Genomic DNA, 18,693 nt, shown 5'->3' with positions numbered 1-18,693 from the left:
TGTTTCGTGTTTTGTTTTCTTCCTTCTTTTCTTGAAGGAATGAAATGCCTTTAACAATATGCCATTCTTTCAAACTGCACCGGAAACTAAGCTGATTCACTGTGATGACATTTGCTCGTCTTTCAATTTTCAGGTTTAAAATGAGCGAAGGACTTGAGACCAACTTGACTCAACCCTATGACAACTGGACATTATACAACTCCTCCTTGGAGTCCATCATACCCAGGAACAACATCACCTATGTTGGATTTTACCTGCATCAGCCGTCCACAGCAGCCATCTTCATCGTGTCCTACCTGCTGATCTTCCTCGTGTGCATGGTGGGGAATGGAGTGGTGTGTTTCATCGTGCTGAGGAGCAAAAACATGCGGACTGTCACCAACTTGTTCATTCTGAACCTTGCTGTGAGCGACCTCCTGGTTGGGATTTTCTGTATGCCCACAACACTTCTTGACAACATAATTACAGGTGAGGAGACAAGTAATTAGAGGCTTTCATTGTGTTGTTTGATTGTGACTGTGACTTATGTCAAAACTAGGAATTTTTTTGCCAAACTGGCCGCGTGGTCACAGGGACAGTTGAACACTTTGGTCTATACTGAAATATCTCAACAACTACTGGATTAACTGCCATGACATTTGGTAAAGATGTTGTCAGGACTAGTTTTTTCCAGTTGCGTCTCCTGGCCAAAGTCAAAATGCTTTTAAGTCGTCACGACCTTGAGAAAGCTATCCATGCCCTAATAAATTCAAGGTTAGACTACTGCAATGCACTTTATGTCGGCGTCTCCCAGTCTTTTCTCGGTCGCCTTCAACTTGTGCAAAACACTGCTGCCCGTCTTTTAACCAACACTAACAGACGGGTGCACATCACTCCTGTTCTTAACTCTCTTCATTGGCTTCCTTATAGAATTGATTTTAAACTTTTAATGCTTGTTTTTAAAGCTCTTAACGGCCTGGCCCCATCGTATTTATCTGAGCTTTTAACTGTCCGAAATCCTGGTATACCTCTGAGGTCAACAAATCAACTTTTGCTGGAAGTGCCCAGCTCAAAATACAAACACTGGGGTGACCGAGCCTTTTCTGTTGCTGCCCCCAGGCTCTGGAATAAGCTCCCTGCCGAGATGCGTCTTATTTCTGACCTGGGCCTCTTCAAATCTAGCCTAAAAACCTACCTTTTTAGGATGGCATTTAATGCCCAGTAGTATGATAACACTTTTATCTTAATTGATTTTGTTGTATTTTATTGCTCTCATTGTTCTTTTATTTATTTTTTTTTATTGTTTTCACTCATTTTTCTCTTTATCTGATTTTTATCTCTATTTATTACCTGTTGTAAAGCACTTTGGTACGCTGAAAGGATTGTTGTAAAGGGCTGTATAAATAAAGTACATTTACCTTTACATTTACAAAGATATCCCTGATTAACATGTGACTTAATCTCAACAACTATTCAATGATCTTCTGACTCATTAAGCCCCACCAACAGGTTGAATTTTCCACATGTTTAACACTTAAGGCAAAACATGACCTCACCTCAAAAAATATGATCTAATATCTGTCAACCTCTTGTATTTTGTGTTTAATGCTAACATAGCCCGCTAACAAGACACAAAGTGTTATCTGTAAACGTCGCTCAGTACCAGATCTTCTATTGCAAACATCAGCTGTAAACGACAACCTGGAACCAGAACTCACCCTTTTGTATGGCAAATATAAGGCTACACTTGTTAGCTTGGTTTAGCATAATGACTGGAAACAAGAGGAAATGGCTGAAGTCTCAGCTTTTTGCTTGACAACCTCACAGTTTGGACAAAACTTCAGGAAGTCCAAGAAACAGTCAGACACATTACCCCCCATAAAACTACAATATGGTTTTGTACTAAAGGCTTTGTTCAGATTTAAAAAAAATAAAAAACATGACATAATGTGTCATATGTCAATTTCACTCAAACAAATTAATTCTCCATCATAGTAACACTGCTAATTGGTATAGCCTGAACACGTAGGCATTCATCTTGAAGCACAGCTGGACCTAAGAACAGCTGGAGTTGATTAAGTAAATGTGACAGTCGAGCTTAGACTGCTGAAAACTGAGCCATGTTTAACATTTGTAGAGACGAGCCTGATATGGTGAGTCGTCCAAAAATGGCCACTGTAATTTATTTTATTATTAATTTGCTCCTTTCTTTTTCTCCATTGTGTCCATCGAATGAGGTGTGTCTGGTATGTATTTATTTGAGCTTGATGTCACTGTTTTGCTCACCTGGGGAGGATGCAGGGAGGGTGGGGAGCAGGGTAAGGATGGGGATTATGTTGATTTTGTGATTTATAAATTGCAAAATTCCAATAAACAGTCATCTAAAATGGCCACTTTACAGAGGATAAACCCTTCAAATTTTCCTATGGTTCCACCCTCGGGCCTATCTGTACATTTTGCCCCACTACTGATAAATATCTAGTTTTCTCTCCATTCGTCCTCTAGCCAATAATGTTGTTGTTGTAGTGTGTAATGAAGCATTATGGCCTCAAAGGGCTGCTAGCCTTGATAATCCTTTGATTAATCTTGATCCCTAATCCCTAACCACTGATATGATTTCATTCACTCCTGGGCTGCCGCTGTTTTTCAGATTGGACTTGCATTAATGTGGGCCAGTAAAGGTGTAAGTGGAGGCCATCCCACGCAAAATGAACCATGGGAACATCATGACTTGTTGCATGCCTGTTTCGGTCAAAAATAAAGACGGCCCAGAGGCTGAAGTTGTGATTTACTGTATCATGGAAGCGATGGTGTTCCCTGCATGCATAAATAAGACCAGGGCTTTTTACATATTGTGCTGATTTAACTTGACAGTTGGCTTTAGATGACACAAATCTCACATGAGCGACTCTCAAGGGGAGTGATAGTGGCTGAGAGTTTAGATTCTTCATGCAGAAGCTGTCTACAGTTGCGGCAATGCAATGGAATTTTTTTTTTTTTTTAAGGGAAGGCTTGATCTTTTGTTTTTAAAACCAGACATAATAATTCAGGATGATCCACATTTCCTTTCAACTGACTAAAAATCAATTTTTCAAAAGATAATTAACCTGAATGAAAATTCTTTCCATGTATTCACAGGCCTTTTTGAAAAGACTTTGATCTGGATCCAACATCTTGAAAACATACTGGAAACATGCGTCTGTAGTTAAGCACAAGAATTTCAATTGAACCACAAAAGAATTTGATGTGATGGCTGCGGATCAATTAAACTGCCTTATTCACCTCCAGATCATTTTACTATTATTAAATAGGTAATTACACACCAATTAAAAAACAGTCATTACCAGACTGTGTGTGTGTGTGTGTGTGATGGCAAAATGTGGTTGTGAACACCACCAACTTTCGGTAGAACTACCAGAGGTGGTTTGACAGGAGTGTAGCTGAGATCAAAATGAAAACCGAGATCGAACATGGGTACTGAGCACTAATGTAATACAGTAGTAATAACTACTGCGCACTCTTGTCATGATATGACTATGGAGTACTAATGTAATAAAGTAATAACTACCAAGTATATAGTTATAAATTAGTAATAACTACCGAGTACTCATAATGATGTAGTAATAACTACAGAGTGCTCTTGTAATGATGTAATAATGACTAGGTACTCGTGTAATAAAATAGTAATAGTAATAACTACTGAGTACTCATGTATTCAAGTAGTAATAACTACTGAGTACTCAGTCAACATGCTGACAGGTGTCACGGCTGGTGTGATCCAACACAAGATGGTCTCTAGTTATTGTCTAAATCAGGCAGAGGTCAGACCCTGACATGGAGTTTGGGAAAATCCAGCTGGCAGAGTGCTTTGTATGATTAAATCCCTGCTGCAATGACATAACTCCGAATTAAATCCTCAGATATGATGGACAGCTTGTAGGCCACCAGAAGTAAATAAGAATGAAAGCTGCTCCCTTCCTTCACAATTCATTTCAGGCACTTTGGCATTTTGTATTCAGACTGCAGCGGCAAAACATTTGGTCAAAGTCAACTGATAACGACTTAAACCAAAACACAGCATGTGTCTAGTTTAAAAGGTCCCTCAGGTGCCAGAGCTCGTCAGTGCAGAAACTGTCAACAAAAGTGAGAGAGGCCTAAAACTTTTTCTGAGGCACTGAAGGCTTCACCAGGAAGAAATTTAAAACCCTATTTGTTTAGTGTTGATCTGACTTGAGATTTTAAATACTGATATGATTATATTTGGGTGGAAGCTGCATGCTCCATCTGTTCTTCAGAGTTCCACAGATGAGCAAATAAGAAACTTTGCTTTATAGTCAACATTAGCATGGCTGCCAAAACTGTAAGCATCCAATTTATTAACACCAATTAATGGAAATGTTTGCGTTTCCACGTGACAGAACATTGATTTTGTACTTAACAGTAAAAAAAATGTCCAAACACAGATTCACATATGGACAATATTTCTGGAACTTGCAGCTCTGCCCACTTTGCTACTCTACACTTTTCCTCTTGCAAAAAATATTACTGAGCTATTACAAGGAGGAGGAAAAAGATGCAGTGAAAGTGCAATTTAAGAAGCAATCAAACAGGCATCAGATGGAAAAAAAACCTAAGCACTTCTACTACAACACTGAGCATGCTTCTAGGTGCTTGTTTGGGATGGAAGTGCTTCTAATTTTGATGATAGCTAGCTCATGTTTGGTGCACTTATTGTAAGTTGCTCTTTTATATGTTTAAGAGGGAAATTTTCTCTGTGTTCACCTTAAACCTGAGTTTATGGTGCGGACCTATAAGATGGTTTTCAAGACATCAAAACTGGTTTGGAAGCCAGTCATTGTCCATTATGCAACTTACAATATTTTTCATGTTAAAATGCATCTTAAGGAGATCTTTAAAGCAATATTAAGAGATTAGCAAAAAGCAGTTTACAGCTGTTTGTTGTACTGTAATTTGTTCGTCTGTTATGTGGTCTAGCGGAGAGGCAGGAGGGGGAGGGAGAGTACTACTGTCACTCCAGTTGACTGGCACTCATCAGATTTGGAAGTACTCCAGTTTTTCTTACGGCTAACCATTTGACCGAAGTGAGAAACAGGAGAAGAAAGACCTTCCTGTGGGGAAGGAGATGAAGAAGCCAAGGTTCATAGATTTTAAAAGCGTTCTTTGATTGCAAAAGGAGATCCTGCTAGAAGCACAACATTCAGAGCAGTTCTTGTGAAATCTGACCAGAGTGAAAGAAACAGAGAAATATATATATATATATATATATTGGGGAAGAGGGGGGGCAAAAAAGCACATTAGAGACTCCGAGAGCAGGGGGCAAAAGACTTGGTGTCACAGAGAAGAAAATTGAACCCACTCAGCTGTAACACAAAGCACTGTGTCAATCACAAACTGGGCCTGTGCTGGGCTCATCGCCCTCTACCAACATCCCTATGGCTTTGTGATGACAGCCTCATGCTGTGCAGTGTTCTTCAGTGGCGCGGTGTGGGACACTTAAACAGCCAATGATGTTTGACCGGGTTACGCATCACACATCAACAGGACAGTGATGCTGAGCTGTCAACTGAATACAGGACACTGGTCAGAGGGACTAGTGTTTAGTCATTGTAAGTTTTCTAGACTTCAGTGCCTTGAAAAAAGTTTTAAACATCTTCATCACATATTTATCAGGGATGTGATGTGTGTATCCCTCCGCCTCTGTCTGTGTTTGTGGTTTAAATGAAAACCAGATGTCACTTTGTCTGTGGTAAGTTCTGTTAAAACTGGACAATTACCATTCAGCAACTGTCAGAGAAAGCTTTCATCTAATGCACCATTAGGATGTTTACAGTACATAATGCTCTAGTTGACAATGAGGGGGAGGTTGTCATCTGCATCTGAAAGCGCCAAGACGACCCAAGTGTTGTCTACATCTATTCAACATCAATCAAATAGCTTTTAATCTAGATTTTGGGCAATGGGACTGCATATAACACTGCTTACTTTTGTTCAGATGACACTGATGACTGGTTTTCTAATCGATTAATCTATCGACTGTTTTACAGATAAGTCCTTAGACCTTTTTGTTTTGTGATAATGTGAAGTACAGCATCAAATAAAAATGCAAATGAATCAAATAACTGCATATTTGTTAAAATGTCCAAGGTTACTGAAGAAAAGGAAAAAGAAATTGCATAACTGAAATAATACAAACACAAAATGTACCCCAGACAAGTATTGGCACCCTTCACTAATACTTGGTTGCAGAAGGTTTGGCAACAATGACAGCCTCTAAACATTTCTGGTAGCCATGTACAAGCATCTTGCACCCATCTACTGGTGGTTTCTACCACTCATCCACTGCTATGTGTTGAAGCTCTAGCTCTTTAGGTTTGCAGGAGTCCTCTCTCTTCAAAAGGTCTTCCAATGGGATTTGGATAAGGACTTATTGCTGGCCAGTTTAAAACACTCCATCTTTTTCTTTGAAGCTGTTCTTTTGTGCTGCTTGGTGTGTGCTTTCAGTTGTAGTCCTGCTGAACGACCCAAGACCTTTGCATCAAACCTAGTTTTCTGATGCTGGGTAACACATTTCAATATCAAGTATCTTGAAATTCTTCTGATTCCATCCATCCTTTGATACATTCAATGCCTTTCAGCAACAGAGGCAGCCACACAGCATGATAGGAACCTCAGCCTTTTCCTTTGTGCCTCCCTTTCATTATTGGTGTCCTCTTTGGGCTTTGTCCATGGAGCCCTACTTGGTTTAGTGTGCAGTGTACGATATGGGCTGAACTCGACTCCCGGTCAGCCTGAAGCGCTTAACATACTTTGAGTGGGTTTTTTTTCTAAAAATCTGCACCAACTTTCACAGACTTCTCTCACCGAGTTTCTTCTGAGCGTCATGTGCCACAGTTTTCCAACTGTGAAACTTCATGGTAACATTACAAAATGTTCAAACAGGGATTTCAGGATCTTGTCATGGAGGAGTTATGTTTTTTGATAGAAGCATTTCTGATGCTCTGTTGCAGCTCTCTTGTCTTCACCATTGAGAAAAAGAAACTGCAACCAATCATCTCCCTTTTATGCAGTAAAACCATCAATCATTGGTTAATTCAGGTCATATGAACACTGAAAATTAAGCACAGGTGAGTCTTATTTGTTGTTTGAGGAACTAATTTAAGTTAATGAAAAGGGTGCCAATAATTGTGTTTGGGTTATTATATAATAATATATGAAACAAAACATCTTTCTTTACTCTGTTGCTTCACTTGGTGAACCAAAACAGTGTACTATGGCCACATTATGGTATAACATGTGGATCTTTTTAATGTTCATAAAACATCTTGATAAAAGGTAAAAAATGCAAAGCGGATTTTCATCCTGCTTAGCAGGATTATATATTATATTCCTACCAAATTCTTCCTGGAAAAAAAAAAAAAAAAAAAAAAAAAAATCCAGCCATTTAAAGTCACATTTTTATAAAGCTGTGGGACTCAAAATTGAAACTGCAGAGGCTGCGATATTAAATTTTGAAGTTCCTGATATAGGTCAGGCTTCAAAAAGCCTCGATCCTACAATTCCCATAATGCAACTGTAAGCATCTTTCATTAGATTCCATCCCCCATTTTAAAAACCAATGTCTTACTATTAAATAAACTGTTAAGTCTCAAGTGCAAGCAGACATAATCCTGACATCAGTTATTTATAAACAGAAATATATATAATAATAATAATATATATGAGAGAGAGAGAGAGAGAGAGAGAGAGAGAGAGAGAGAGAGAGAGAGAGAGAGAGCCTTTCACTTAGTTATTTTATAGTTAATAGTGTTTTACTATGAACATACAAGAATTGTCCATTAAAGAAAATGTTTGTGTAGCTGTCAATTACAGTTCTTAGACTGAATTGGACAAAATTGCACTCATTGGTACCTCTTCAAGATGAACTTCAGAAAGCGTTACACATACGCTGTCCGCAGCTGTGCTACAAGGCACCAGCAGCACTGATCAAGTACTGCTAAAGAAGGGATTGTTCCCTCTTAAGATACTCAGATGTGACATTATCGCAAATCCCTTGAGCTCCTCCAGTAAACCGATTTATTTGTGAGTGATATTAAATCCAATGCATATAGTACAGTTATCATGCTGTCTATCTGAAGTTAATGTCTCAATGGTAAATCAGCTGAATGCATCTTTCCTGTCGACAGGATGGCCTTTTGGGAGCCTGGTCTGCAAAATGAGTGGCATGGTTCAAGGGATCTCTGTGTCAGCATCCGTCTTCACTCTGGTCGCTATTGCTGTTGACAGGTAGAGTGGCTGTATTTTACCATTACTGCTTCACAAAATATCACAGTACACCTCCTTTTCCAAGCATCTTTCATATATAAAGGGCACCTCAAAAAATAACATAAAACTAGAAGGCACTTGGACAGCGCACACCTATTGATTTATGTGATAAAATGTTATAAAATCTGAGGGTTAAAAGGTTCACTTACTGCCTTTTCTGAGAGTTTTCATCCAAAAGAGAAAAAAAACATAAAAAAATTAAATTTCAAACTTAAAGTTTCCATTAATGCATTCATATTAATGGACACACGTAGCATTATCTTAAAATATGTAATTTTTTTTAATGACCCTAGTTTATTTTATGAATATACCCTCAACTGGTAGTTTATTCGGTACACCTAGCTAAATGTATTGCAGTCTAATACAACAGTCCTGCAATAAATCCTCCATCATGAAGGTTATAATGTTCAGTTATTATTGGAACTATTTTACAGAGATGTTGATTAAACTGTGTCATTGCTTTTGAGGATGAAGTTCAGATGTACCTGTCTTGCAATGAGCTGAGCAGGATTGCACAGCTTTGCCAGCCTTAATTGGTACTTTGGAGAAACATGCTGAAGTGCCTCATTGTTGTTCATCGAGATGACAACAGGCATCCTGCTCAATTTCTTTCTAAACCACTAGAGGAGGCCTCAAAGTCTCACAGTGGGGACATAGTTTTCTGCCACCACTGAAGCCAAGCAAACAAACACACGCAGCGGAGTTAGAGGACATTGTGGGGGACAAGAGGATGGCAACAGCTCTCCAAGCAGTAAAACTGACAGAGCTGATATTTTGACATCGCCCAGTCCTCAGACACTAGACGTGCAGCGACGTCACAATTTGAAAAAATCACCAGAGGGTGCCTGCGCCTCTGGAAAGGACAGACAGGAGTTTGAAGTGCCTTGACATCCTAAAGTCAGAGCCATCTTAGATACAGTATCTATCAGCCACAGGATTAGAATCTGTTTTGAATGGGTAAGGAGATAAATATCACTCTTGTACCCCTTTGGCAAGTGTATTCATACACAGATCACTTTGCAGTCTAATTTCAGCATCAATCCCAATGTGACCCTGCAGCTATCATACCATTAGAAATCATACCATCCAAACACTACAGTATGGTGGCATCACAGAGACTTAATACCCGAGTGTTTTAAACATCACTAATACCAACTAGTCGACCATCACTGATCAATCACCGATCATTTGTGTGTGAAAGTGTCTGCATGCCTCTTTTGTCAAACTAACCCTCAAGTTGATCCACCTCCTCTCTAACATCTCATCTCCTCTCTAAGCTGTAATGACTTCCATTCCTCGCCTGCTGTTTCTGCTAATTTACTGGAGGAACCATGCTGGATCTATTTCCTTCCTCACAAAACATTTGCAAAGCAGATTTAAAATTCTGATTTACTTACACCCATGTGTACTTGCCAGCAGTCTTCTAGTCTTCAGCGACAGGTTGCTGCACATCACCTGTAAAACAGTGGAATAGTGTGAAACAATCGGTAAGAGTGTGTATGTGCATTTGGGACCTATTAAATATGAACATCAAAAAGCTTCTTACTCTTGTATCCATCGGCAGTGACAAGATTTTGAATGCTGGAGTTTGTACTGAAGTGTTTATAAATATGGACCTGAACACTTCCTCCACCGTTGCTACATCTTTCTAAATCAGCTCACAGGATAACGTCATTGTTTGAAGATGCTTCTGATTGGTCAACAGAGTTGGGAGGTTAATAAATGCTGACTGTTAAAATGTTAAAGTAATAATTAGATACATCTATATTCTTGAATGGGTCATATTACATGGAAATATGTCTATTTTCATTCATTCATTCATGCATTCATTCATTCATTAGGTGTCTGAAAGTGATGACTAACTCACAGAGTTCAGTATCATGCAGGAAGTAATTTTCACACTCCAGCAGCCATACGTATGAATGTACACACACACGCTCCTGTGTTTTGCATGAGGACATTTTCTGCTGAAGCATTTGTTTGTGTGCTTATGCAAGTGTCAACTCCATAAGCAAACGGTAAGACATCTCATACAATGGCGGGCACGAAAAGACCCTGAAGAAGCAGTGTAGGGGGAGCATTTTTCAAGGCTTCAGGGGTGGGTGGGTTAATTATGGCTCTCTTGTGTGGACATTGATCTGAAGTACAAATTGCTCTAGAGAGTGGGGAGAAAGGAAATTAAGCACAGTCAGTCAGTCAGTGTTCTGAATATTAGTCTATCACACAGAGGGAGAGCAGCAGTCGCACATAATGTGTAATTCTAAAGCCAAGTCTGATTTTGTATTTGCTTTCACTTTGTTGTTCGGCACCATTTCAGAAATACTGAGCTGCACATCTTCTCTCAGCATGTGCATCCTTTATACAGTGTCTATGACCCTGAGGGTTTTGGCAACAGCCGCTCCGTGTGATTAAAGCCTGGATTTGTCCCTTCATAAGTTACATTAACTCTAATTACTTCCAACAAGGATGTTATGTTTTCACTTGTGTCTGTCTGTTTGTCTGTCAGCAGGATTATGAAAAAGTACTGAACTGATTTACACCAGACTTGATGGAGGGATGAGTACATGGGTCAAATAGGAACTCATAAAATTTTGGTGCAGATCCGGTTTAAGGCACGGATCCAGGAATTTGTTTTTTCCACTCTATTGTGTGACTGGGCGTTTTTCAATACTTTAGCAATTTCTCAGGAAATAATATTTGGATCTTGATGTAAAAAATCAGACATATTTACAGCTCACAAACTTTGAGCCTTGGTGGAGGTATGCACTCTCCTGAGTGCCATTCCAGTTATATAATGTGGTCTTTGAAGTAAATGTTTTTTACTGTCACTCAAATTCCAGTGGAAAAGCCATTTTCAAAATCAGGTTAACTATTTATATACAACTCCCTTATTCAATCTTTTTTTAATCCTTTTACAGATTCCGATGCATTGTCTACCCCTTCAAGCAGAAGCTGACCATATCCACAGCCACCTTGATAATAGTCATTATCTGGGTTCTGGCCATATCCATCATGTGTCCCTCTGGGGTGATGCTACAAGTGACCAAGGAGCAAACCATTCGGGTGTTACTGGGCTATGACAACAAAACGAGCCCGTTCTATTGGTGCAGAGAGAACTGGCCAAACCAGGAGATGAGGAAGATCTATACCACTGTCCTGTTTGCAAATATCTACCTTGCCCCCCTCTCCCTCATCGTGATCATGTACGCTCGGATTGGCATTACGCTTTTCAAAACAGCAGTCCCAACAGGAGGGAAGCCGGGCCACGACAACCGCCACACTGTGTCAAAGAAAAAGCAGAGGGTGATTAAAATGCTTCTTATAGTTGCTTTGCTTTTCATCCTTTCCTGGCTGCCTCTGTGGACCCTCATGATGTTGAGCGACTATGCCAGCCTGACTGAGCAGCAGTACAGAATCATCAACATTTACATTTATCCCTTCGCCCACTGGCTAGCCTTCTTCAACAGCAGCGTCAACCCCATCATCTACGGTTTCTTCAATGAGAATTTCCGCAGCGGATTTCAAGCTGTGTTCAAGTTCAACTTGTGCACGGCGGACAGACAGCGGAGGAAACCCTACTCACACAGGCTGCAGGGAAACTCTGTGCTCCCAGCCAACAATGTACAAACCACTCTGGAGCCTATTTCTCTCAACAGCCTGGATAAGAGCACTTCCAGGCGACTCAACCACGTCACTCAACAGGACTTGGTCATGGAGGACCTGGAAAAGGCATCTTGCAGTAGCGGGGGTGTAACTGCAGTGTCTATTTGAGGCGACGCATGGAATCATTCTTCAAGGTGATAAGCAAAGGTGTTAACGTTTCAAGAAAATTTCCCTCACAATTCAGCATAAGTAAACTGCAAGGCTCACCTGAAGAGGTTTTAGAACCTGACCTTTATATGTAATTTACCCGAGGCAATTTAATACTGTTAAGAAAAACAGACAAAGTACAAAACAAACGGAGAAAATACACTAACAGTAATTTATCCTTTTGACTGTCCTGCACCATTAAAAAACATTAAACGCAGCCAGGTTTGCTCCTGAAATACATACATGACTAAACCGAATATTTATCGATTACCAATCTGAAAAGAGAAGATTCAATTTGGTTGTTAATCTTTATTTATCACCTTAGAGGCACACAGTGTATGTTGCGCATATTGTGCCATGTTTAAAATGGAAGCAGGTTGTGTTGTTGTAATCCACAAAAGGGAATACAAGACTTAAAGCGCTCATTGTCCAGTGCATAATTAATCAATTAGGATTGGTTGACATTTCATTGAGAAAACTGCATGTAAAAACGTATAAAGATGCATCAGACCTACTGTATTGTACTGTGATATTTGCAGAGCAGATTTCAAAAGTAAAAGTAACCACTCAATTTAGGATTACATTTAATTTCCTTGCAGAGTAGCACATTAGATGAAAAAAAAAACTTCAGCACATGTTAAAGTATTTTCAAACCATGAACAGAAAAACCACCACATCACCCAACGATGAACTGATTAAGTCTTTTCACTTGTTGTTAGATCATCGACGCAGCAGCATGTCTCACTGATTACAAAGCAGTAGCCCACCTACCTCTGAACGCAATCTGAGCCTGAATTTCTCCTTCATTACTTAGTCTGACAGTGAGTTTATGTTAGTTTTTTCCTTTTTGACAGGCCAATCAGTAAAGAGTGACATATCAGTCTCATTAACATCCATTCAAAACCACAAGATTTAGAACCAGACTAAAGTAAAGTAACCCACCATGTATAATTTCAAACCTCACACTATAAAATGTAGTATAAGTGCTGCTGATAGAAGATGTTACATGTCTTGCCATTGGTCTACTTTGCTTACGGTAATGTAAAATAATTAATGTCAACGGTTATGGTAAAGTTATGATTAAGGTAATGATTTGTTGGTGTTAAAATGTTTGAACCTTTAATTATAAAAAAGGGACACTTAGTTTGTCTCAACTCATTAAAATACTTCACCTCAGCCATTAAGATTACAGTTTTATTCAATGATACAGTATACATTTAGTAGATTTGCACATAGATGGAAAATTCTGCAGGTGTCTAACATTAACACTGTTCCTTATTGTTTTTGTTGTTGTTTTTGTTTTTCAAAGACCGTTTGGTACCGACAAGAGGAGAAAGCTATGATTATGATTGTTTATGATCCATCTACTTAAATTTTTCCCCAGGCTTTTATTCTGAAATCTGCACTGTAAACACGTACATGAAAGTTTAATGATGCTGGATTCAACATTATTTATTCATGAATATTCTCATGAGCCTGTAATGAATGTGCCATGTAAATCTCAGATAAAGTGTTTTGCTGTTATTGTTTTTTTCCTTTCTCTATGAACAGTGTTGCGCAGTTAACCTGTACAGTAAATGGGGAAAAACAGAGATCCAGCACTGGCCCCTGAACGTGCATCGTCTGCTGTAAATACGTGTTACTGAGTCAGAAGCGTAGAATACAAGTGATAATGTGAATCTGTTCGTCTGTGTGAAATACTGTAGCTATTATGAAAATTCTTGCAGGGTGGTGTAGTAAACAACATTTGGTTCAAAGGTGTTTTACATACTTTCAGTCTCTACTGTTGGTGGTCTGTTAAATTTCCCAAAATTTGTATAAAAAAGACGTAAAAACTCAAAAACATCAGAAACATCATCAGCTAATGTCTTAAACCACATATTCATAATTTCTTTTTCTTTTTTTTTTTTTTTTAAACAACTATGTGATATGTCTCTGGCAGCCATGTTGGAGATCCTTAACACTACCAATATCTGTACAATGGCAGTGTACTACTGCTCCTGCCCTGTTCATAAGAGCTTTTACATTCAGGTTTTGATAGGAAAACTCTACTGCATCAGAAGGGATAGGTTTTTATGTTTGTAAGAGCATCAGCAGCAGCTTGTTGTTGCTCTTACCTGTTGCAGACATCAACACATTGCATGGGAAGCACTCAACAGAACACTTGAACTCAGCATAAATTCAAGGACACAGATCATCAAATGTACAGCTCAAGGCTGTGTTAGACATTTCTGACAATGTGCCATGCAGTGTGGCATTCAATTTCAAAGTCGTGTGGTGGAGCTCTGGAAACTGAGATGCATTTAATTAGTTTTCCCCTCTCCCAATCTTTAGCTTTTGTCTGCTGATATCACATTTTCAAGAAAAAAAAAAGAAAGAAAAAAAAATCAACTAAATTGTAAGTGTTTCAGCAGCAGGCTTTTGCTGTTTGACTCACTCAGAATATTTCTGCACTTGAGCACTTAAGATTTTGACACTTGTCACAAGAAGGCGCCTTTGTTTTTGACAAGTTGTCTGCAAAGATCTCGATGGATATCTACGCGTAGCATGTCAAAAGCAACTGGATTTTCTGTTTGGTACATTGCAAGGCGTTTTAACCTTGCTGATCTCAAGTACTGACATGACAGTCAAGAGTCACACAATAATTATGAGTTGTTGGACCAAAATAACTCTCAGTACTTAGATTTTTAGATTTAAAGATAAAGATAAGTAAATTGAAAACACCACAGGGATCATAAAACATACTGCCGCATCTAAAGGGACCTCCAAGATGGCACCAGACAAACAGATGGGAGACAAATTAAAAGGAAAAACCAATATAAAGTGTCTTAGTAATGTGTTGCCAGAACAGCTTCAGTGCACATTGACAGTCTCTGGAGGGATGTACACCGTTCTTCCAAAAGATTTTCACTCATTTGGTCTTCAGTTGGGTTGGGATCACATCATTTTCATGCTCAAACCATTCAGTGACCCTGCGTGCTATATGGATGGGGGTATTTTCATCCAGTTTCTTCACTTCGTTATCAGGTTTCTCCTTTAATTTGTCACCTGTCCGTAGCTGCTAAGAGTTTTCTCACACCCTCTGTACTGAACTCACACCTTCAGTCTTTGTGCTCATAACTCATTCTGCCATGCAATGTTACTGAATCCAACAGAGAGATCTTATTCTCTCTGGTGAAAAGGGTTCATGCCCCCCTTTTGGCTATGTGATGTGTTAACGCATTCAGCAGCGGGGCCCCTTTGCAACTCTGATTTGACCCTTTTTTGTGGAGCCAGTCACATGTCCTCAGTGAATACTGCTACTCACTTGAGTCCAATGAGTGAGTGCTGTTGTCCATTATACATACTGACAGAATTTATTATCTGTGATTTTCTGCTTGACTGACCATCTGGAGAGCTTATTCATATATCCAGTTATAATTGGATGTAATTCCTATGGGCTACAGAACATACTGAGTGCATCTGTGAGTGTTATGTAGGCTACAAAGCATTGTAAGTGAATCAAAACAGAATTCAAATTATTTTTAATCTATTATTCTTTATTGAATCTAATATTGTACGTTTTGGCTTTCTGAAATTTAAAGTTAAAGCTGGAGTGCCAGACTTTTACATGAAAGTTCATCACATGCAAGCCCTCACCAATCAAGTTCACTCAATGTTGATTAAGCCCATCAGTGGCAGGTAAATCTCTCTGTACTCAGTGTGCTGGAGTTTTAATCTCTTATCCTGCCTGAAAGTCTGCGGCGACTTTCCCGCGCTGTTCACAGATAGTGATCTGTTTTACATCAACCAACCAGAGCTGGAGACGGTGTTCTGTTGTCCATTTGTATTTTATAAACATATCTGTAGGCTCAATTAAGCTGCATTATTACTCTGACTTTTATTATGTGTCCCCCGTGCAACTCGGCACAACATGCTGAAGGTTCCTAGATGAAATGCATGGCAAAGAACTGTCAGCAGGTCGTACTGTGTTGCACTGGGGAGAGGGCACAATAAAAGTCCACAAAACAACATGCAGCTGTCTGTCGGAGGCTTGTGTTGAGCCTCCAGATATGTTTCCAATGTACATAGACAACAGAACATGGTGTTAGAAAGAGTGACCGAAGCGACGGAGCGACAAACCCAGGAAGCATCCAAGAAAAGTTGCTGATGCTGCAGAGAAAAGAGGAAACTCTGTGTTCAGAGGAAGGATTCCAGTCTAAAAAAGAAAATGATTGACCAACAGTGTAATTGCTCTCACTCTCAAAAATCTGGGTATTTTCCTCAGACTCAGAACTTGGCTCCAAAGTGGGAGCAGTGACGAGAAATCCAACCTCATTTCGAAGTCAAATTTAGAAATGAGCCACAGAATAAAAACATCAAAAGGTCAGTCAGTTTGTTGCTCTTTAACGCTTACAGCTATGGCTAGGCATCGTTTCACAAAATGTTGGACACCGATGCCAACACCACAACTGAGTTTTGGTGCCGATTACAAAGTAACAATCTTTACAATACCATATTTGGGGAAAGGTAAACAAACCCTTTCCCGTTCTTTAACAACATATGCCAAACTAAGTAATCTGATGCCAACTTTCTACAATAAACACATGGTCAGTCAGTATTGAGGATCAATACCCAGCTCTATTCACAACTTCAACTTGCAATTGAGTATTTCCTACTACACAGTGAAAAAGAAAAAAACAAAATAATTACAATGTAAAATAAAAAAAAAAAAAGAAAAAACTCACAATTTTCAGTTTTGTTTTTATGGGTTTTGAGCAGCCATTTGAAAAGATTTATTCCTTCCAAAGAAGTCAGGGTTCTCTACAATGCTTTAACAGACTACAAGACACTTGACATTTTGAAGAATTGCTCATGTCATGCATCATTACAATAGACTCATTTGGTACAAACAAGATGTTAAGTGTCTCCAGCATTGAATGTAATGAATTAGTACTTTTTGGTGCCTGTGGTGAAACATTTTTTTTTTTTTTTTTTTTAATCGTTTGTTTGTTTTTGTTTTTTTTAACAAGTGTGAATGAAATACTGTGAATTTCTTTTTTGAATCTCTTGGTACCTTTGTATAGTCTGCATGTGAATAGCTTGTGTACCAGCATGTGGGGTTTTTGTGTCGGCACCTACATGTTCTTAAATGATGTTAAATGACAATTTTAAAGATTTATTTGTTGGGACACAAATTCTGATGGTTTTTATAGAAAGTAATGAAGTAAATGGTGTCCTATTTAATTGTGAAGGGCTATTCATCACATGATCTATTACCTCTGTGATTGTCTGCAAAAAATTTAATAACTGCAAGATTTATGGTGAAGGTTCTGGCTGTTAGCAAAGGCTTGTTCAGGCTTGCTATATATAAAAGAGGTTTGAGGATCTAATTACTAGAAGATTTTAACTGACGAAAACTTCTGTGCCTCTGGGAAAAAGCAAATTCCTACAGTATTATATTTGCCTAATAGAGGCATGCACAATGAATATAAAATCAAGTACTGACTATGTTAATGTTACACACACAGCTGCTCTGGGAAAAAGCAAATTCCTACAGTATTATATTTGCCTAATAGAGGCATGCACAATGAATATAAAATCAAGTACTGACTATGTTAATGTTACACACACAGCTGCTGCTTGACAATATTTTCTGGCTAATTAGAGATTTAGACTGAAAGGATTAAAATAGTGCCGGGAGCTGCGTTGGCGGAGGCGTGTTGTTCAAGTACAAGTGCAACAAGTTTTGGATGCGTCACTGATTTATACCAGCGATTAAACTTAACCAGTATCATGATACACAATTTACACAAACACAACTAATCAATAATGAGTATTTTCCATGGTCACATTAATTAGGCAACATGTAAGTTCATGTCAATTGGAATACTAATGGAATAATTTAACAAGCCGACCATGTAAACAACTTAATAAAGAATATTTTATTCAGAAAGGGTTCATGTATATGTCAGTGAATGATTCACCTACCATCCCTCATACTGAATCATTCAAACTAAATGAACTAGAAGCTATTTTGAGACTGACCAACTCTATAAAAATTGATATTGCTTATTCTTCATGGAAATTTCTCAGCAACCCACAAGATTAACTCTAATATTCATTGTAAATTGCTGTGCTTTTGCTAAGAGATGGGGTCTGGGACAAACATGTTCTGCTGCGACGATAAGGATGCTGAAAATAAATGAGAGCAGTATCTCTGCGCTGAAATCATCTCGGCGTGGTGCTTTCCTTTCTTGAAAGCAATTTCTTTAAAGATCTGTAAAGCGGTGAACTCTGCTCCGTCACATGATTAAGATATACTGTAGCTGTATTGTTTGTTTGTTTGAACAAAAGCAGGGTTGTTTCTCAACTATGTTTTGATTCTTCTGTTTATGAGAAAAGATGCAAATTCGTCATTTGTCTCCACAGGGGCAAAGGTGAGGCTGCACAATTTGTATTTGCCATTTTATGCTACACTGTTGTCCAGCTGTGTGGTAAGAATGAACAGATCTCAAAGTGTACTGAAACTATCCCAAACTGAAGGATGTTTACGGTCAAAGCACTACCTGCCAAACAGAA

General features: G+C 38.8%; 1 protein-coding gene and 1 long non-coding RNA gene across 2 annotated transcripts in view; one reads left to right on the top strand and one right to left on the bottom strand.

The window, feature by feature from the left end:
- Positions 1-18,693, bottom strand: part of LOC111660958 (uncharacterized) — a 75,916-nt gene that overhangs the window by 37,412 nt on the left and 19,811 nt on the right. The window contains exons 4-5 of the long non-coding RNA XR_002761185.2: positions 9,720-9,777; positions 255-350 (exon numbers count right to left, since the gene is read on the bottom strand). This is a non-coding gene — a long non-coding RNA (uncharacterized LOC111660958). The remainder of the gene's footprint in view (positions 1-254; positions 351-9,719; positions 9,778-18,693) is intronic.
- On the top strand, positions 138-14,001 carry npffr2a (neuropeptide FF receptor 2a). The gene is made up of 3 exons (XM_023414410.2): positions 138-468; positions 8,184-8,283; positions 11,241-14,001. The coding sequence occupies exons 1-3, from the start codon at positions 141-143 to the stop codon at positions 12,091-12,093; spliced, it is 1,281 nt and encodes a 426-aa protein (XP_023270178.1). The 5' UTR covers positions 138-140; the 3' UTR covers positions 12,094-14,001.

Source organism: Seriola lalandi, unplaced genomic scaffold, assembly GCF_002814215.2.
Source record: "Seriola lalandi dorsalis isolate HSWRI2012SDOR001 ecotype SW California unplaced genomic scaffold, Sedor1 jcf7180002054524, whole genome shotgun sequence".
NCBI classification, from domain to species: Eukaryota; Metazoa; Chordata; class Actinopteri; order Carangiformes; family Carangidae; genus Seriola; species Seriola lalandi.
Note: the sequence above shows the minus strand (reverse complement) of the source record. Positions and strands in the feature narration are given on the sequence as shown.

Bases quoted from the DNA above. Each gene is read 5' to 3' on its own strand.
- npffr2a (XM_023414410.2), top strand. From the start codon at position 141: ATGAGCGAAGGACTTGAGACCAACTTGACTCAACCCTATGACAACTGG. The intron at 469-8,183 runs GTGAGGAGACAA...TCCTGTCGACAG, and splicing joins TCTTGACAACATAATTACAG to GATGGCCTTTTGGGAGCCTG. The intron at 8,284-11,240 runs GTAGAGTGGCTG...ATCCTTTTACAG, and splicing joins GTCGCTATTGCTGTTGACAG to ATTCCGATGCATTGTCTACC.